At 34.8% G+C, this 22,588-nt stretch overlaps 1 protein-coding gene across 2 annotated transcripts in view; it reads right to left on the bottom strand.

Annotated features, from left to right (window-relative positions):
* Positions 1 to 546: 546 nt before the first annotated feature.
* LOC145690881 (uncharacterized) overlaps positions 547 to 22,588 on the bottom strand; it is a 93,051-nt gene continuing 71,009 nt past the window's right edge. Inside the window, exon 2 of one of the 2 annotated variants that reach the window (XM_081766284.1) lies at positions 547 to 6,738. In XM_081766284.1, the coding sequence (XP_081622410.1) occupies positions 5,670 to 6,738 (1,069 nt within the window). In that variant the 3' untranslated portion in view covers positions 547 to 5,669. The remainder of the gene's footprint in view (positions 6,739 to 22,588) is intronic. The other variant, XM_081766282.1, reaches the window with a different exon arrangement.

Here is a 22,588-nt window from a genome sequence, read left to right as displayed (position 1 = left end):
AAGACCATAGAGGCGAATTGTTTGTAGTATAAAAATAAATGGGGCAGGAGAGCACAGAATGATCTCGTACGTGAGTTTGAAACTATTTGAGCAGAGGTAAGTCTGTCCAAAAACAAGCTTCGTTGGGTGTTTCTGCAGATCATATAGGAACATTCCTCAAAGTTTACTTGAAACATGCCACGAATCATTTCCAGATGTTGTCACAAGGTGACCAATTGCTCATTTTGGTGACTATAACTTGGACTGAAATATGGATCTACAGTAAACATGGGATAACATCAGACAGAAATGACATCCGTTAGTCGACTATTCTACTCAAGCACTCGATTTGGGTTAGTACAATTTTCATAATGCGCGTAAAAATAATAGCCTAGATTATGTCATCTCTATTTTTTTGAGTGTGGTGGACAAACACCGTGTGCGTGGGTTTTCTCGGGGTTCTCCCGTTTCCTCCCACTTTCTTCATTCCACCATTTCCTTCATTACTCATCATCACCGTCTCCTTTAGCCTAACCGGCATGACCGTGGGACGTAAAACTCAAAGATTTCATTTCATTTTTTCTATTTTTTTGAGAGAATGTGTCATCTCATATAAAGAGTTCCTTCTCCCAGGCAGCGAGTTCCGCGTTCCTCATCTTACTCCCAACCCTAGAAGCCAGCAATGCAACTCAAAAAGGAAGTTTGTACCTGACTGAAGGAAGTCCCCTTTGGGTAAAATTTGTAAAGTACAACAGGTGTTACAGTGGACACCTTTACTAGATGGAAAAGTAAACGAGGCACTAGATTCTTTCGCTCATGTTTTTAATGGAACAATAAATACTTTGTGCTGTTCAAAAAAGTAAAATCAATGACATTTCCAACAAGGCACGGCGAACAGTCTCCACACATTACGAAATAAAAAAAGAAAATTGGGAACTGTGGTGTGGATTTCCAAATTAATATATATCTTAAAAAGAATTTCTGATATAGGACTTAATATAAAAATGCTATTGAGGTGCAGCAAATGCCTAGATTATATTTCAAAAAAATCAGACACCAGCATCAACAAAAATAAACGATTTTGCAATCTTATCAAATCTAGGTCCAAAACTTCTAGCATACCTCTTGTAAAGTACAATGATGTATCAGGTACATAAGTTGAGGGAAGAACAGAAAATTTTAATGATTTTTTTAATAAAATCTCAACTACATAATCAACGTACTTCCCTGTTCAATCCGTTTACTCGCCCACTTTATCTCATTTATCTGTCACTCCTCCAAAGGATGAGTTAGTCTTATTTTCTCTCAGCCTCTCGTCAGGACAATATAAGCTAGACTTTTCTGCGTTCGACATAATCTATTATTTCTCTTCCACTTTCGCTCATTTTTAATAGATGTTTCAGGAAAACCTGTTTTCCCTAGTCTTGGAAAAGAGCCCGTTTCTCTCCCAGTTATAAATGTGGATTAGAAAGTTCTGTGTCATCCAATATCTCGCTACTATGAAAGATATCAATCCTCTGCTTCAAAATATCAAAGACATTACTTCCCGTTCAGTACAATCCCAAAGTTGGTAGTGGAGGGTGGACGGCCAATTTGCCGACACACGGAGCCAAAACGTGATTTTTTTTTGTTTCGCCTTTACATAAAAATATAAATAAAAATTTCATTATTTTTCAGCCGCTGTTTCATTTTTAGCAGCCCTAACATCAAAAATAATACAAGAAGACCATATCTGTATGAGTTAGCATTAGAACTAATAAATGAAATCCTAAAAGCTCGTTCTGAAAACTCAACTTTGCAAGAAAAAAAAAAGTTGCTTGTTGTTTTTGGCACAATACAGAAAACAAACTAGCCATGATCAACCAGTCTAACCAATCCAAGGAGATATATGCTACATCTGCGGGTCAAGGGAAAACAACAGAACTCGCCTTGAATGTAATGATTGTGTGAAAAACATGTTCAGAAGGCAGTCAACAATTACTACTGCTTGCAATACATGCCAGCAATCCCAGAAAGAAGGCAGTGACGTGGATGTTGACTAACTTTGAACTCGCCTTGAATCTACATATTGTGGAAAGACATGTGCGAAAAGCACTCAATCATTACTGGTCCCTGCAATAAATATCAGCATTATCACAACAAGCTCAGTGACATGGATGTTGATTAGTTTAGATGCTGTTCTTTTGTGTTTTGTTCAGTGTGTTCACTCATATTTAGCAGTGTTGTAAATTAATTTAAACGCATACTTTTGGTCAACAATGATTTGTCTTAATTTACTAAACCTAAATGCTCCAAAACATACACTTTGCATCATGCACAATACAGAAAAATGTGAATAATCGATCACGGGAAAATTGCCGTCATCGTGAGCGGAAACGTGAGATTGATAGAACATATTGAACGAATTATATCGCACTTTTCACAAGTAAGATGTTTAGCATTTGTATATTTTATTACGAGTGTTACTTGAATATAAGTTTTGATGTACAAACATGATTTTTCAGTAACTAGTTCATATATATTACGTCTTTCCACTAACAAAATATGGACTTCATGTAAACTCTTTTCACAATTATGCACAGCCATCTTTTACCTGTGTGAGATAGCATGTTTCCCCAAATTGAACTTCGATGCCTTTCTTCATAGTCTTGACACGAGCACTTCCTCCGCATGTGTATTAGTATATCTGTTGCGAAATATAAACTTTAATTAAGTCCTTTCTACACACTTAGAACGCTATAGTTTATTCCTTAGTATTTAATAATATATTTTCTCCTATGTTTTTTAACATGTGCATTGTAAAATGTGGGCTGCATATAAATCTTCCTTTCACCTGTGTGTTGTCATGTGTGTGAGAGTTTCATCTGTGTATTGAAATGTCCTGCCAAACTTGAATATAGACCAAATACTTTTCCACACTCGTCATATGTGTGAAGTTATGCATTTGTGTATATTTAAATTTGTCTTGCCAAGCTTGAACGCGTATCAAAACAAGACGCATTAGAACCAGAAGTTGCTAACTCATCATTCCTAGATTTTACAGGATCGCGCTTTAAATTTTTTTTAGAAATGTGTTGAAATACCGATATATTAATGCAATGGTCTAAAATTTTGAATGCTGGTTCGTTACAACAGATGTGACGTTGTCTTAGAGTATCTTATAACGTAAAGAGAACGTTTTTGAATAAAACTTAAAACCTGATTTTACAACTTTTCTTATAAAACGAGTGAAAAGTTGGTAAGTCAGTATATTCAAGAACTTCTGAGTTCACAATAAAGAATAGGTAAGGAATAAGAAACATAAGTACTAACTTTATTTTTAACCCACATGCATATTCCCTTTACATCATGATCTCGCGCTTCAGAAACGACTGTGAACGAAAAAGAATAGAAGATACTGTGTGACGAACTTTTGGTACACACCCTCTTTCCGAACATACTGCACGAATTCCGGTAAAGTCAGTAAAACTTTGGATAAGAGTGCCATTAATGTCGCTTTGAAATCAAAGACATCAACAACTGGAGTGCAATAAAGTTCTCTTTTATCAGTGAGTCATTTTCTGACACACAACCTTAATACAAATTTATCTGATCAGTTTAACAGATTTGGAAGGGACGAGGACTTAATTTTTTGACAGCTTCTTATCTTCAATTTGTCCACTTTCTGTCAATGAGCATGAAGAAATGTGCTGGAAACGGAAAATATACATATATACGGTGAAAAAGGAACTGCGCAACTATATATCGGCCAGCATGAGGCAGCCAAAACGCCGATGGTCCAGAAAGTCCTAGTTTTGCAATAGACATGGAACAAGTATTTCCGCTGGATTTACACTTGTAGCTGATGAGGAAGGTGCACTGTCATTATCGGTGTCCCTAACTCCCTTACATATAAGAAGTCTCAAGAAGAGGTTTATTTGAATTCTTATCTTTAGATAAACATTCACTTGTGAAATCATCACTCGAATCTTCCTGGGCGTGAGCCATGTTTTCACTATGCAGCAAACCCTGTTGCGGCAAAGCAGAAGCGCCGTTCGTAAAGTAGATGCGGAACCAAATTTCCCGTAACATCTGCCCCCAAACTTGTATCCAAAGCCCATATTCCATTACAAAAGGCAGGTAGGACGTTTCAAGGGTTTAAAGTGGTCTGGTTCCTTTAATATCTAATTTGATTGTAGACCTCTTCAGCACGGTATTTATCGTGCACTTAACATTTCTTCCAAAAATTGAATTAACAATATAAGAGTGCGTCAATTTTTTTTTCTATATGCTATGTCAAGTTAGGTGTCTTGGCAGGTAAGCTAAGCTGGTTGAAAACTAAATCCTATCGAACACCTTTCGCTTGTGTTTGGTTACTGAACTGTGCGATTTAACATGCGGTTTGCCAAATGTGAACTGCCAATAAATGTTTTTCTACACTCTCCGCGCGTGTGAGATTTTTGTCTTGTGAAGATTAACATTTAATTTGCTATATGTGAACCTTCAGTAAATGTCGTGCAACGCTCTTTACATCTCTTTGGTTTCTCACTTGTATATTGAAATGCCTTGCGAAATTTGAGCGTAGATTATATCCTTTTCCATATATTTCACGTGTGAGGTTTTGGTCCTGTGTGGCTGATCACGTATGAACGTTGAACAAATCCTATTCCGGGATCTTAAGCACGAGTGAGCTTTTACCCCTGTGTGGATTAACATGTGTGTAGCCAAATGTAAACGCTGAATAACTGCCTGACCATATTCTCTGCAAACGTGAGCTTTTTCTCCTGTGTGAATTAACGTGTTTAGCCAATCTAGAACGCTGATTAAATGCCTTACCACATTCTTGGCGTATGTGATCTTTTTCTTCTTTGTGAATTAACAAGTGTAGCCAAAATTGACCGTTGATTAAATGCCTTAAAACACTCTTGGCATGTGTGAATATTTTCTTGTGTGGATTAACATGTGTCTAGCCAAATAACAACGTAGACTAAATCCTTTACCACATACTTGGCAAATCTAGGGTTTCTCTCCAGAGTGAATTAAGATGTGTGTAGTCAAACTTGAACGTTGATTAAATGCCTTACCACACTCTTGGCATGTGTGAGGTTTCTCTCCTGAGTGGATTAACATGTGTCTAGTCAAAATTGAACGTTGACTAAACGCCTTACCACACTCGTGGCATGTGTGAGGTTTCTCTTCTGAGTGGATTAACATGTGTCTAGCCAAATTTGAACGTCGATTAAATGCCTTACCACACTCCTGGCATGTTTGATTATTTTCTCCTGTGTGGATTAACATGTGTTTACTCAAATAACGACGTAGACTAAATCCTTTACCACACTCTTGGCATGTGTGAGCTTTTTCTCTTGTGTGGATTAACATATGCGTAGCCAAATTTGAACGTCGATTAAATACCCTACCACAGTGATGGCATAAGTAAGCTTCTTCTCCTGTGTGGACTAACATGTGTGTAGCCAAATTTGAACGTCGATTAAAAACCTTACCACATTCTTGGCATGTGTGATTATTTTCTCCTCTGTGGATTAACATGTGTGTAGCCAAATAACGAGGAAGATTAAATCCTTTACCACACTCTTGGCATTTGTGAGGTGTTTCTCTTGTGTGGATTAACATATGCGTAGCCAAAGTTGAACGTCGATTAAATACCCTACCACAGTGTTGGCATAAGTGAGCTCCTTCTCCTGTGTGGATTAACATGTGTGTAGCCAAATTTGAGCGTCGATTAAATGAATTACCACACTCTTGGCATGTGTGTTTTTTTCTCCTAAGTGGACTAACATGTGTGCAGCCAAATACCGACGAAGACTAAATTCTTTGCCACACTCTTGGCATGTGTAAGCTTTTTCTCCTGTGTGGGTTAACATGTGCGTAGCCAAGGTTGAACGTTGATTAAATACCCTACCACAGTGTTGGCATAAGTGAGCTCCTTCTCCTGTGTGGGTTAGCATGTGTGTAGCCAAATTTGAGCGTCGATTAAATGCCTTACCACACTCTTGGCATGTATGAAAATTTTTTTCTGTGTGGATTATCATGTGTCTAGCCAAATAACAACGCATACTAAATCCTTTACCACATACTTGGCAAATGTAGGGTTTTTCGCCAGAGTGAATTAAGATGTGTGTAGTCAAACTTGAACGTTGATTAAATGCCTTACCACACTCTTGGCATGTGTGAGGTTTCTCTCCTGAGTGGATTAACATGTGTCTAGTCAAAATTGAACGTTGACTAAACGCCTTACCACACTCGTGGCATGTGTGAGGTTTCTCTTCTGAGTGGATTAACATGTGTCTAGCCAAATTTGAACGTCGATTAAATGCCTTACCACACTCCTGGCATGTTTGATTATTTTCTCCTGTGTGGATTAACATGTGTAGCGCCAAGTAACGACGTAGACTAAATCCTTTACCACACTCTTTGCATGTGTGAGGTTTTTCTAATTTATGAATTAACATGTGCGTAGCCAAACTTGTACATACACTAAATTCCATTCCACATACTCCGCAGATGTGGGACTTTTCACCTGTATCCACTAACTTACCGCTTGACAAAGTTGAAAATTGACTAAACCGTTTATCACTCTTTTGGTACTTATCACGCTTTTCACTTTCCTGTGTCAGCATATGTCTTGACAAACGTGATCGATGAAAACTTTCGCCAAACTGCAGGGAAGTATGCGATTTCTCACAAGAATGAGAAATGGCTTCCTCTAACGTAGTAAACGCATCCTCTTCTCCCTGGAAAGCTAATACGTTATCGCTCCTGTAATAAATTCAACAAACAAGCAACTGTGAATGGAGATACTGATTAAGTAGCAACAAAAAAAAAATGTAATCATTCGCTATATTTCATGAAAAAATTACACTTTATTTGATTTGTTACCTGAAATATTGTACAAATATTAAGTGGAGTATCAAAAGGAAATCTCCATATCTCTCTGTTCTCAAAATAAGAGGCTGTAGTTTGTTTCACTATATCAAATTGAACCATCGTTTATATCGTGGCGGTCTTTGACCAGGTAATGGCAGCTGCTTTGAAACAAATGCACAGTATGAGAATTAAACCTGTCTTATCTGTAGTTTCGTGTGGAGAAAAAAAAAAACTTGCGATCCAAAGGTTTAAGAACGACTCAATTTATTAATATAAACTGTACCGAAAATCATTCACGTATATCATCATAAGAGGAACACGAAAAGCTTTTTGAAAAAAAAAAAAAAAAATAACATACAACTTTGCAAGCTGAGGCAGAGAAACTTCACATAACCAGACTAAACACGAATCATTTACAGCGTACTGATCGTGGTTTAGTGGTCTAGGCGCTTGACTAGTGATCTGGAGGTTCATTGATCGAACACACGTCGAGCATTTTTTTTTTTTTACTTTAGGAATTTTGATGGCGATTCATCGGCGATAACACACGGTTTAATCATTCAAATATTTGATACTCGTTTGTTTCAACACTTGAACAATCAATAATACTAGTAATAATAACAATTATCTCGAAGAATATATAAAAATTAAAAAAAAAACTAATTATCGATCAGGGCATACCATTACAAGCAGAAACGTGATATTAGGCTACAAATATTTCGGTTTTGTATAATGTTGCCCATGAAAAGACTATTTCCTCATCTCGATTCTAGAACAAATCAAACAAAATCGGTATGAGACTTAACATTATAATGCTAAACGGGACATGGTTAACTCACACTATCGTCATGTTTGGATATGAGGATCGAGACGAGACGAAAGGTATCGTAAACATTTCTCGTCTTATATCGTTTTTCGAAATAGTGTATGAAACTCTTTAAGCAACAAGTGCTCTGTAGAATGAATCTTACACATTATTTTGTTACTTTGTATTTCACAGCTCACTGAATTATGGTCTGTCTATATATTTTAGTAGCAAATTTTATAATTACATCTGCAAACTCCACAAGTTAGTTTATTACAAGCTTTAGTGTTCAATTATATTCAGTTCTTTTTATTACAGTTATTTTCCTGAAAACGTAAAGTAGAATATTTTCTACACAAAATATTAGCGGAAAGTTTTCGTTTAAATTTGAGTACCTGTAGAGGTGTCTCACGAAAGTACGGAAGCCCTTACTCGAAACCGTTATTACTGGTATGTTGTAAATTTAATGAAACAACCTGTTCCAACCACGTCCCGCGTAGTAGGCATTGTGCTGAACAAACGTGTTCATAGGTTTTCTCCGTGTTCTGCCTCCTCCCACTTTCTTTATTCCAATATTTTTATCACTCTCATCATTGACGTCTTCTGTAGCTTAGCCGGCATAACCATTACTTAAAAACAAATTTTCTTACGGCTCCCTTGAGTTCAGAATAACTACTTTTCACACGAAATTTGCTTCGAAGCTTTCCGTTATAACATTTAACTAGTTGTAGGGAAACTTTTCGTAATAACATTTAGCTAGTTGTAGGGAAACTTTCCTTTATAAGATTTAGCTAGTTGTAGGAACGTATGGAGAGAGTATGTCGTGTTGGTACTGACACTACTCTCCAATCCCGACTATTTTGTAACTTCTCTCCTACGCTACGGGCGATTTTACAGGCTTTAATACAATATGTCCTCATACGGAATTTGTTATCTATATTATTATTATTATTATTATTATTATTATTATTATTATTATTATTATTATTATTATTATCGCTGAATATTTGAGACTTCAATATTACATTCTACTGCAATGCCAATAAACATACTAATGTTACGAAAATGAAAATAAATTCTTTGGACCCTATATAAGGAAGAATTGAGTAATGAGAGATACTTTGCAAAGAAAAGATAGGAAAAGGTGTCAGCTAGTGGATAATGTGAAAAATGAACCTTCGGATGCCTTAACAGAAGCTAAGTAGGATTTTTCGTCATCACAATACCTTTCCGAAGTAACACCCTTTCTTTGGGTAAAACACATTGGACTACGTATGCGTTATATTGATATATTATCAAAATATACAAAATGTAGTTATTATTTATCAATTTTTCTTGAACGAATATATGGAACTTGTTGTAAACGCCGAACCAAAGCACTATTATTATTTCTAGTAAGACTGGAAGAACACTTAGTAACAATTACACTATGACGTTTCAGTCAAATTTATGACTTATATTAGGCCTGAAGAATGACCCGTTTGTATTTATGAATTGCCTGCGAAACAAGCGAAGTTATGAGACGTTAATAATCGAGATTGTAGACTGTGTAGTCATGTAATTACTTTTTGAAGTCGTTAAAACTCTAACTAGTACGAACGAGAGAAATTGACATTTATCATTTTATTGTGCATCAGAAATATGAAAATTCTAAATTATAAATTTTGTTCTTAATATCCTCGGAGAATCGAACCGCGGATCAATAACACACAAAGAGAATGTTCAAGCCACTACCCTAAGACCACTCTGTAAAATAAGAGTTAAGAATCACTCGTATATATAGGAAATTGCAAACGTTTAAGATTCCAATGCCTTATTAATCATTAATCACTGATTTTGGTCATGATAAAATAGTGCAGTCCAGAAAATTCAATATTAAATTTTAAAAGACGGAAATTTGTAACTGTACCAAATTTTTGCTTGATATATATTTTGCTTAAACGCAAATTCTGCGTTATTGCATTATGTGACAGTCATCTGAATTCGTACACTTTGTGTGGTGTATGCTTCCCGTTAATTGTGCTACCACCTGGTGGTACTGAAAGAAAGAGAGTAGAGGAAGAGGAAGAAGAAAACGAAAAGAACTGTTGACTTGTAAACCCTTGATGGTGTAAGTGTGTGTGTGGAGCATGATTCAGCAAGTTTCGCTGATCATAATATTATCTTAACGCCAAAATTCTTTTTAATGATTTAAATTACGTTATGTCTTAGAAAAACTAGAACTGTCTTCGAAATTCCATAAATGATCTCTGAGAATAGTAATGCTGATACTAGTGTTCTTCGCAAGTGTTGTGTAAGTCGTTATTAAAGTAAATCAGCCCCAAGTAGTACTTTATAACAAAAGGGGGTTGTGAACAAGACAATAAGAAAAAAAAGGACTTGGCAAGAGGTACCTGAAGGAAATGGACATCTAATTACCGACTAACACGAAAAATGTCTGAATAAGTCATTTTCTTAAATAGAAATTGCACATTATGCGGTCATCACGTTCACCAGGGAAGTCAGTTTAGTAAATTCTTTAAATTGGAAGAATGGACAATTTCTGCAAGAAGATTCGCCGGATTCATCGTGTATTGACTTAGAAATGTGATCACGAACAAAAGCGCGCCATCATGGACTAAGACTGTTATTGTGAGTAATTTTAAAGCATATCTTCGAACTTGCTACGTAATTGGGGCAATAAAATGTAAAATACTTACTATGTTACAGGTACGTTCATCTATTTATAATAAACGGTACTGAAACATTTAGTTCTGTTTGTTCTCTCTATTTTCAGATTGCATAACGAGGTGAGAACGTGGTTATTATATTACTTGTGATCAATCTATGAAAGTAGGTGATGCTCTCATCTATTTTCTATAACGCGCCTTAGGTCTCCTCTCAGGTGATTCCGTCCGAATCTGGACAATTACGGTAAGGTGTATTGTGCCTTCCTTGGACGATTGTCGCGGGGACGAACTTTCTGAACCCACAAGTAATATAGTGCAAAGCTATATTATTTGGGGGCAAAGAATAGAGAGTTCTCTACGGTAGCCGACTAAGGATGGTGCGTACCGAGCTGCGCAAATCTGTACCGTAATAGAATGGCGCCCGAACAGGGACAGGAATTCTTCACCGTAATAGAATGGCGCCCGAACAGGGACAAATCAATTAATAATAATTCACGTTTTTATTAACTGATTTGTAACGGATGTAGCATCTGGGAGAGGACCTAGGTGTTGTAATATTCGACAGGTTTCATTTCTCATGATATACTATATGCGCTAACGTGATGGTGTTTACTGTGTTTGTGTATTTGTAACGTGTAGTCATGGTAGAAAGTGAAAATTTAAGTTTGCAAACTTTGATTGAAGCTATTAATAAACTTAACGATGTTGTCAGTGACACTAAGGGACAAATGCAATCACTTAATGGTGCTGTTAACAGTACTAAAAATGAAATGCAATCACTTAATGGTACTGTTAATGATACTAAGCAACAACTCAATGATGTTATTAACGAGTCGAAAACTGAAACACAAGATCGGATAAAAAAATTTTCTAACGAACTTACAGGCAAATTAGAAACGTTAGAACGTAAGATGGATGGGAAAATTCAGACACTGTCGACCGAGTTAGTACAAATGAGAAATGAAATAGACAGGGTTAGTGGTACTTGCACGGATAACTTTGAAAAACTGTCAGCAGTTTCAAGAGAGATTAAATGTACAAGAAACAAAAGTTGATGTGGTTAAGCTCGCCGTGAAATACAACGAAGACAAAATACGTCTAACTAATGCTAAAGCTAATAAGTTAGGAGATCAAGTTAGGGACACCGAGGAACGTACTATAATGATTGGAAATAAAGTTAAGGATTTAAGTTTCGATGTATATTTAGTTAATGATAAAGTTGAGCGAGCGCAGGAGAAAGTAAAAGAACACCAAAACAAAATCATGAAATTAGATCGAAATGTTCGCGAGGTTTATGAAGTTAGTATAGCAACCCGTGAAATAGCTCACCATACTCAAACAATGATAGATGATGTAAAGGGTGACGTGGAAAGTAAGTTCGATATAGTAAATCAAGAGGTCAGAAACTTGCGAGTAAGAATGATTGAAAGCCAAATTAGGTCATCAACGTTTGTGGGAAATGTAAAACCCGAGGTAGAAATTAAAGAAGAAAAAGTTGAATCCAGTGTACGCAAAAACACCAACCCTTTTCTTGACTATGATGTTAGTTCTGTGTTGAGTGAAAATTATTCTTCGGATTCTCATAGTGATAATAGCTTCGTTGGGGTAAAAACAACCAAACGGAGGAAAAAACGAGAAAGAAAGGTAGCTATAAAGTTACGAGATTTAGAATCTTTTGAGAAATTCTCTGGTCACGAAAATGAATTGACTGCCACTGCATTCTTACATAAGCTTCAAGCTTCGCTTATGTCAATTTCTAGTAGTCAGTATTTAGATATTATCAAATTTTTGTTGACTGGTTCTGCGCAAAATTGGTACATAAACAATTGTGTTTTTTTCACTTTTTACGATCGTTTAGCCGAATTGTTCAAATTAGAGTTTGAGAACGAACAGGTAAGTGCTAATAAATTAATAGTACTGCAGTACAAACCATATGATGCAAAAGTCGACGGAAGTGTATATAATTTCGTGTCATATAGATGTAATAAGATTCAAGAAATCAATCCCGACATCAAACAATCGTCAGCTATCAGTATGATTCTCAACTTGATTCCACCTTACTACCGACGTCAATTAACAACTTTGTCCACCATGAATCTGTCTTCTGTACTGTCTGTCATACAAAGATTAGAAGCAATTCCCAGGTCTGATAACCGTAACAACAGTAACAATCATAGGTTTCCGAAAGTTAATCAGGTGTCTGTTAACAAGAACGGTAAGCACAAAAATAATCAGAATGGTGTTAATGATTGTGATGAGTCAGATCAGGTACAATCGAACGAAAATTCACACAACAGAGGTAATAGGAAAAGAAAAAATTCCTTTCGTAGAAACGAAAAGAAAAAATGGAACAATAATGGTAGTTCTGAAAGACACGAAGAAAGTGTATGTTTTTGTAATCATGATTCAGTTGTAGATAATAATAACTCTAACGTAAATCAAGGTGAAGTCACTAGTGGTGTGACTAATAGGCCAGCGAATGGTAATTCTCAAACGAGGAATTCACCTCAGACCGGTTACAGTAATGGAAATTTTCTAAATCCTTCGAATATTGGTAATCCTACTGGGTTTAGGCCACCGAGACCGAATTTTATGAATGTCACTGCAGGTAATTTTGGGTTTCAAAATAGATTTCCTCCCCCAAACTAGAAACGCCCTGCCTGAAGAGTGCTCATAGCAGGAAATTAATTCAAACGTGTAGTAATGAGTTAAATAATGCATTCCTTCCAAATGGTCAGACTGTTTTTGTAAAGCTCGATAAAAATTTAATAAATTTAGTACAGTGGGATGATGTTTTCTCATCTGACGAAGAGGAAACTAAAGAGTCTTGTAAAAGTAATGTAATTTTATATGCCACTGCTGAAATTCTTGTCAAAATTATGAACGAAAATCTTCATGCTCTGTGCGACTCAGATGCTTCGGCTAGCTTGTTAAGTTACAATACGTGGAAGAAAATATCTAACATAGTGTCAAACGCTGTATTACAGCCCGCTCCCCAAATTGTTCTAGTAGATTATAGTGGAAAAAGAACAAAATCTGTTAAGGATGAGGTTACCCTCTGTGTAGAAATTGGACCTGTAACTTATGATGTTTGATTTATTGTTGTCAGTGATCTTAATTGTAATTGTCTGCTAGGCAGAGATTTCTTATCGCTAGCTAATGCGAAATTAGACTTTGGCGAGAAATCTGTTACTGTAGGTTACGACCCTAACACTTATAAGGTACCAATGAAAGAGTATGAGCACAGATCTGGCTGTGACCGCCTTTTAAGTAACGAAAATAAAGGTAAAGTGAAAATACTTACTAGAGAGAGTGTTAATAAGGTTAGTTTTCACGTAAAGATGTGAATTGTGTTGACACTGATTCTGCTATTGAAAGCGAGAACGAAGATGTAGTCGAACCTGTGCTAGAGTGTCCAATAGTTAAAAATTTAAAAATTCATAAGAAACAGCTGACGCAGGAATGGATGGATAGTTTGTTAGAAAACAGTAAAGCATTTGAACATGTAAAAAAGTATACTATCAATAATGATTTGAATGTAGAGCAAATAAAACAAGCACGTTTGAACGAAGGTGCTGAAGTAAATTTTTTGTATCATTTCTACGGGGAACAAATTCATAAATTGGATGAGGAAACTCAGAAATCTCATAATAATGTAAAAGTATATCAGGATATTTGTAATTTAAGTAAAACTACTTGTAGTACCAAAAGTCATTTTCCTCCTGTTAATGAAATCAGAACAAAAGTTCTTGAAATTGAAAATGTATATAATGTTCAAAAACAGCAATTATATGATTTGTTATTGAAACACAGATGGGTCTTTAGCGATTTGCCAGGTAAATGTAATAAATTTAAATATGCTACTGAAGTTGAAACTGACCAACGAATTGTAAAACGCCAGTACCCATTACCCTTTAAGTATAAAGAAAATATTGAACAACAAATAGCTGAATGGCTAGAATGTGGCGTAGTTAAAGAATCTGTCTCCGTGCATTGTCATCCTTTGTTGTGTGTAGCCAAGGAAAATACTAGTAAGCTTCGTAGTGTTGTAGATTTAAGTCAGTTGAATAAATTTGTCAAATTAAAGCAGTTAAAAGTCAATAAGATTGATGATCTCCTCATCAAATTCCAAGGAATTAAATTCGTATATTGTCTAGATTTTGTAGGAAGTTATTTGCAAGTATGTTTCAGTGAAGAAAGTAAACAATACACAGCCTTTTGTTGGAATGGTAAAATGTATCAATATACTCGAGTTCCGTTTGGTTATATAAATGGAGGAGCTGCTTTTATGTTGTCTTTGCAAACTGTCCTTGGGGAAGTTTCCATGACTTTGGAAGAACAGTTACAATTTTTGGATTAAATATTTCAGAAAGTTTACCAGGCTGGTATGATTTTAAATCTACAAAAGTGTACTTTTTGTAACACGAAATTTAGCTTTTTAGGGTTTGACATTTAGTCCGCAAGGCATTACAAAGAATTCCTCTTATGTACAATATATCAAAGACCTTCCAAGACCTAGAAATTTGAAATAATTACAAAGAGTTTTAGGTTTATTCCAGTGGCGTGCTAAATTTGAAGAAAGTTTCGCTCAAAAATCTGAACCTTTATTTGGTTTACTTAAGAAAAATAAAAAGTGGATTTGGGATCCATCTTGTGAAGATAGTTTCAATCAATTGAAAAATGATTTAGTTCAAGAGGTGATGCTTGCACATCCTTTGTTAGATCACGATTTTTTTTAATTACTGACTGCAGTTCAGTTGCTTTGGGAAATATTATTTTTCATGAAGTAGATGGTAAAAAACATATTTTAGGGTTTTATAGTAGAACGTTAAAGCCTGCAGAGAAAAATTACACAGTGACTGAACGTGAATGTCTTTAAATTGTACTCGCGCTTAAACGTTGGTCTCAATTGTTGTATGGAAGACATGTAAAATTTTATACGGATCACAATTCGTTGGTACATTTACACAAAATGAGACAGTGGAATTCTAGGCTTGCTCGTTGGAGCATGCAAATTCAGGGATTTGATGTACAAATTGTGTATATTAAAGGCCGAGATAATCAAGCTAGCGATGCGTTGTCACGTATCATTTTGTTTCCTGAGGTTGAAAAGTATGAAGTTAATAACTACGAAGTATTGCCTTCTTGTTTTAAACTTTTGTCTGTTCAAGATTTAATCAGTAAAAAAAGAGTATGAAAATATCATGAAGTATTTAGAGAATCCCAATGATCCTTATGTTAAAGTTAAGAATCATAATATTGGTGAGTTTTAAAAAATTGAAAATGGAATTTTGTTGAGACGCAGTTACCATTTTAATAATCAATGGAAAATTTGTATTCCTTTTTCACTTGTGAAAGATGTAATTCAAAATTATCATGAACAAGGGCATTTTGCTTTCGAAAAGGTTTTAGGTTTTATAAGTGAATGTTGTTATTGGAAATCTATGCGTATGGATATTAGCAATTATTTGCGTGACTGTGTTGTGTGTAAACGTGCGAAAATTGAAACTTCGTCACCAGCTAGACCTTTACAAACTGTAGCCGTAAAGAATGTAAGAGACATGGTCTCAATTGATTTGTTAGGACATTATCCACCTTCTCATACTGGAAATAAATTTGCATTATCAATTTTAGATGTATTTAGCAGATATTACACAATGTTCCCAATCAGAAACGCAACGACCAAATGAGTTTTAAGATGTTTAGAATATTGCTATTTTGTAACCATGGGAATTCCAAAATCCATATTTGTGGATAATGGTGGATGTTTTGTATCGGCAAAATTTAAATCTAAAATGGAAGAATATGGTATTAAAGTTCACTATTTAACTCCATAACATTATAAGAGCTCAATTGTAGAAAGAATCCATAGGTAGACAAATAGGTTGTTCAAATTACTGTGTAACGAAGAACATACTTCTTGGGAGAGATACATCCCTCGAATTGTCATTTTGTTGAATTATTCTGTGCGTAGTAGTTTAGGTGTCAGCCCTGCTAGCCTTCATTTAAATGTAAAACCAAATTATTCTGTGTTGAAGCATTTTGGCATTGTAACAAACGAAAGCTACTATGAAAATGAACCTGTAAATTAGGAAAATCAACTCATAATGGCTGACTATCGCAGAAGTGAAAAAGTTAGAAAAAAAGAGAAATATAATGCATCCCAAGAAAGAAAATATAAAATAAAAAAAACGATTTGATATTCTTGTTGCAATCACATTTACTTCAGCAGTAGACAAAAAGATTCGTAAGTTTTTCATGCTTTACAAAGGTACCCTGTTTTGTAAAAGTAAAATTTCAGACAAGGTATTTGAACTTGTAGATCCTTTAACCGGAGAATCTTGTGGTGTACATTCTATCGATCGTAAGAGTGTGGATACCCACTCAGGAAACTAGAAACATCTGGTTAGAATTAGCTAAGAAACATATTCATGAAAAATAATTTGATTCTGTAAATGAAAGTAGTGAAAAAATTGATTCTTGTGAACCTGAAACTTTAGTTAATGTGAATTCCTTAAATGTAACGAAAGCTATCTTGTCTGTTTGCAACACGAGTGAAAGTAATAAGTTCAATGTTCAGTCGTTGTTGAAAAAGCTATTAAAATGTGACACATATTTGCAGTACTTAAATGATAAGCTAGATTGTCGGTATCGTACTCTTATATTAGCTTTAAATCAGTTGCTCAATCCTAAGCTAAACAGACGTGACGATTTAAAAAAAAAAAATTCACGGACATGACTGTTTTACGAATATTAGTATGTATGAAAATGTTAAAAAAAAAACTCTCGTTTATGTGAATTATCGTATTGTTTTATTGATGCTATGCGACAAGTTATCGAAACTAACAATAAGATCTTAAACCACCAATTGTAAAAGGTGAGTTGTTTAGCATTCATGTACTATTATTGATGTAAACGATAATAAACTCTAATTCTATTAGAGTGAGAGTAAGTTTTTGTGTGTCAATGGAATACTGTAACAAGAGTATTGAATTATGAATGGCAACTCCCCCCCCCCCTCTCATTATTTTTAACCTTTGAGTTCATTTTTCTATGTTGTTTTATATTCCTATCTCACTAGAAGGTCTTGTTGCCATTCCAAAGGGGTGGGATGAAACTATGAATGTATAATGTGGATGGGAGACTTATAAATTTAAGTGGATACGCGCTAATTAGCGTAAAAGTGTGGCAGAATTACTTCTATCCGGCCTCACTTTTATTGTAACAGTACAAAAGAGTAGTAATAAATTTATTTCATATATTTATTATATTTAAATGATGTGTAATCTTTATATTTGTGAATAACGATTTTGCTTTCCCTAACTTCTTTGTTAAAATAGCGTTAGAAGTGTAAGTATGCTTCGTCATTTATGCAATTTTATGTATAATATGTGTAGAATAAATTTGTTTATTTCCTTTTGTGGAATATTAAAAATATGATTCTAATTAATATCTGATAAGCGAAGTAATTTATAATGATTATTTGTTCATGTCTTGTAATTTTTGCATAGTATCGTAAAGTCAGCAATGTAAAAATTTTATGCTTAAATAATGCCACAATTTCGTATAATGTTTGAGTTATTTTTAATAATAAGAGCGCATATAGCATTATTGTAGGTTTAATATCAAAAGTATATCATTAGAATTATTTGTATATCAATTGAGAGTCATGCATGTATAACTTAGTGACAGTACCGAATGTAAAAAAGGAGACTACATATAAAAGCTCTATAAACTTTTATGTATGCGTATAAATGCCCCATGAGTTCGTCATTTTTCTACGTTAAAATAAGACATTTTTATCTGATGAAGTGTAACCCAACGAAAGTTCTTATAAAATTCCCAGTGAACTAATATTCATATTGACATTGGAAGGGTGATGATTATTGAAGTGAAACTACAGTCCAGAGTTCTTGAACGTTTACCATTATTCAATGGTGCACGTACATTCTTTCGACCGCCAATGTAACTGTACCAAATTTTTGCTTGATATATTTTTCGCTTAAACGCAAATTCTGCGTTACTGTATTATGTGACGTTCATCTGAATTCGTACACTTTGTGTGGTGTATGCTTCCCGTTGATTGTGCTACCACCTGGTGGTACTGAAAGAAAGAGAGTAGAGGAAGAGGAAGAAGAAAACGAAAAGACCTGTTGACTTGTAACCCATGTTGGTGTAAGTGTGTGTGTGGAGCATGATTCAGCAAGTTTCGCTGATCATAATATTATCTTAACGCCAAAATTCTTTTTAATGATTTAAATTACGTTATGTCTTAGAAAAACTAGAACTGTCTTCGAAATTCCATAAATGATCTCTGAGAATAGTAATGCAGATACTAGTGTTTTTCGCAAGTGTTGTGTAAGTCGTTATTAAAGTAAATCAGCCCCAAGTAGTACTTTATAACAAAAGGGGGTTGTGAACAAGACAATAAGAAAAAAAAGGACTTGGCAAGAGGTACCTGAAGGAAATGGACATCTAATTACCGACTAACACGAAAAATGTCTGAATAAGTCATTTTCTTAAATAGAAATTGCACATTATGCGGTCATCACGTTCACCAGGGAAGTCAGTTTAGTAAATTCTTTAAATTGGAAGAAGGGACAATTTCTGCAAGAAGAATCGCCGGATTCATCGTGTATTGACTTAGAAATGTGATCACGAACAAAAGCGCGCCATCATGGACTAAGACTGTTCTTGTGAGTAATTTTAAAGCATATCTTCGAACTTGCTACGTAATTGGGGCAATAAAATGTAAAATACTTACTATGTTACAGGTACGTTCATCTATTTATAATGAACGGCACTGAAGCATTTAGTTCTGTTTGTTCTCTCTATTTTCAGATTGCATAACGAGGTGAGAACGTGGTTATTATATTACTTGTGATCAATCTATGAAAGTAGGTGATGCTCTCATCTATTTTCTATAACGCGCCTTAGGTCTCCTCTCAGTTGATTCCGTCCGAATCTGGACCATTACAGTAAGGTGTATCGTGCCTTTCTTGGACGATTGTCGCGGGGACGAACTTTCTGAACCCACAAGTTTTATAGTGCAAAGCTATATTATTTGGGGGCAAAGAATAGAGAGTTCTCTACGGTAGTCGACTAAGGATGGTGCGTACCGGGCTGCGCAAAGCTGTACCGTAATAAAGTGTCTCTGTAACTTATCTCTATTATATTCGGTTATTCTTGTTTTACAGGTAATTTCAACAACCTCGAACAACAGGGGCACGGACACAGATACATCGAGGGCATTTTATATTTCAAAGGCATTCCCATATGGAATCGAAAGTGAGATCCGCCTACTAAACAATCAGATGGGTGGGGTACCTGTTTCGTTACCATGGAAAGTAAGGTTGAGATGGACAACATAGTGCTCGTGGGTTTTCTCGGGACACTCCCAATTCCTCGTTCCACCAATTCGTCCATCATAACTCACTTGCTTGAAAATAGAGACCGACTTTTTGTGTCAGAGAATTTAAAAATCGGAAGAGATTTTTCCAATTGCAGCTACAAGAAACTGTCACTATGATTACAAAGAAACAAAGGAACGATATAATAACTTTTAAAATTTTGTACAAGATACGTGATTTAATTAAGTATACCAATTTCTAGTTGCGTTTTATATAGTCTGATACCTTGAGATAGTAAAATTTGCGTATATTGGTATGTAGCTACGCAGTTACAGCTCATATACTCTAATAAAATAAATACTTTTGAGAAGCATAGAGTTTTCAATTTCTTGTAATCTTTATGTACTTATTTAAAATACATGATATAATGATTCCGGAATTTCACGTTAAGGTAATATGGACAACCATTAGCACCTTACTTTTGGATTATTACTAGTGCTTTTATGTTTGTGCTCTCAACATAGAATTTATCATAACCTGCTGTAATGCTATTCGCAGAAATCGAAATATATACTAGGTTTGGAATCCTGCTATTACAGGATTTTTGCAAACAATGCCTCTCGAGTTTTATTACCATCATGAAACAATCTAGGCATTATGGTTTTTACCCTAAAAGTAAAAAAGGGCGTGCGAAATTAAATGCTACACTCTGAAAACCGAAAAACTGAAGAAATATGTTATGCATCATATTATAAAATACAGGGAGCTGAACTGTTTGAAATATATAACTGAATATGTTGAGCGTGTTCATTTAATTGGCATTTTGTTACGTTATGCTCATTCAAATGGGTACCATAAAGACGGGAAGAGGATTAAAATTGTACGTCAAATATTATGTGAGTGGTCTCTCTTGTTAGAGAAAGGGAACTGGACTAGCTTTTTAACTTTAAAAAAAGTGTCGCGTGAACAATTTTCGGAAATAAACATTCAAGAGAAAGAATTAGCCAGACATGTATCTCATTAAGAAAACTTTTTATTTTTTCTTACGTTACTGTCACTAGAATGAAGATCCTACGAGTAAGAGAATAGATTTAAATTTAAAGCTAAAGGTTGTGAGTGGATTATTCTTAGGAGGTTTCTTTACGCTATACCAATGACCAAGTGATCTACTACTTACGAGATGAAAACGGGCAATTTCCGCAGATTTCATAATACATAAATTTAAAATATGATATAAAATTAATATCCAATGTTTGGCTGATGCACACAAGTGACCACAATTTTGCTAGCATAAAAAGAGTTATAGAAAACTACGTTTTCAAGGGGATATAGTGAAATTCAGCTGTAAACTTCAAATCAACTTATAGATTTCTTTAGATGTTTTAACAAGAGCTACGTCATAAACAGCAAAAAAGCTTGTAGTATAAGACTTAAAAAATTATTTACTGGGAAACAAAATATTTTCATCATTTCTCTTTCAAACAACGCCTTTATCCTTCCTGAACGTGCTTTTTTAATTATATGGAGAAGTATATCTCTGTACTTCTTTGGAAAAAATACCGAAGAATCACTATTTCTTCCTCCGTAATTCACATTAATATTACCTGTTTCTTTCCCGCGTTACTACAGTACAATACTCACGGAAGAACACTTACGGACACTCTTCACTATGTATATCTACGTACCTTTAACGGCGTCATACATAATATACCATCTTTAAACACAAACTCGGAGGAATAAAATAACGTAATACTATGCCTAATGTTGTAATGAACACGAGACGCTTATGAACACTTACAACATAAAAAATACATAATAATAATAATAATAATAACATTTTAAATAAATTTTCAAGACAATTTTTTTCCTATTTAACCATAGCATTTCGAAGAAAATATAAATTTTATTTATACTATTTCAGACAAACAGTATTTTCTTCGCATAAATGCGTCTTGAAATTAGTCCACATTTCATTAAAGTACGATCAAGATCCTGCACAAATCCTGAACCAGGAACAATAAGCATAAGCTTGGTCCTGGTTGTATTTACTGTACCATCTGTGAAATTTAAATGTTGAAGTTAAGCATTGGTTTTCTGCACATTCATTTGCAGAGGTAGCACATTCCTGATCAGATGTTTGTTTGATCAGACAACATACTGTGCATACGTTCGCGAAATTGTGAATGGAGGCCGAAAGAGTCAATTAATTGCAAGAAACCTGACCTTCATTTGTAGTTTTCAAAGTAATTTTCACTGTGTAATTTTAGCACCAAATATTAAATGCTTAAAAAGTAAAACATATATACTTCACCTAAACTTTAGTATACATTCAAGAATATACCGAATTCATTCATCCAGTGATTAACCAAACCAGAAGTCCCACACCTTATAAATTTAACTTCTGAACTGGATATCATCCTACACTAAACGATGCAAACTTGGATTATTATAGCGCATTCTTATAGTATCGTATTGTACAATATTATCTTATCGCTTTTGACACACCAACATTTCACAAAAGTTTTACAGTTCACGTGCATATTACTGACGCAAGCGACGTGACCCGCCTATTTTAGATATATCGATTTCATTATTAGTGTAAAAATATGTGATGTCTTCCTACTGTAAATGTTAACTATATATATAACACGTAAACTTTCTTTCGTTCATCTCACGGCAAGTAAGTTATTCAAAATTTATCGTATTTTTGCTGATTATTAATAAGCATTTTGAACGCTTTCAGCCGTGACCTATAAAATTGTGCAGGTAGATAGCATCACCAATATATATAAAGCCGGCCGAACATGCACAACTGTGCAGGTTAATTTTTCCGAAAGCTAATAGTTAAAAAAATAGATCATGTTTTTGAAGATTAGTCGATCAAACTAGATTATGGAAACCACCATTCTTTCTTTCTA

The sequence above is a fragment of the Thermobia domestica genome, chromosome 7 (assembly GCF_964235325.1).
Source record: "Thermobia domestica chromosome 7, izTheDome1.hap1.1, whole genome shotgun sequence".
NCBI classification, from domain to species: domain Eukaryota; kingdom Metazoa; phylum Arthropoda; class Insecta; order Zygentoma; family Lepismatidae; genus Thermobia; species Thermobia domestica.
Note: the sequence above shows the minus strand (reverse complement) of the source record. Positions and strands in the feature narration are given on the sequence as shown.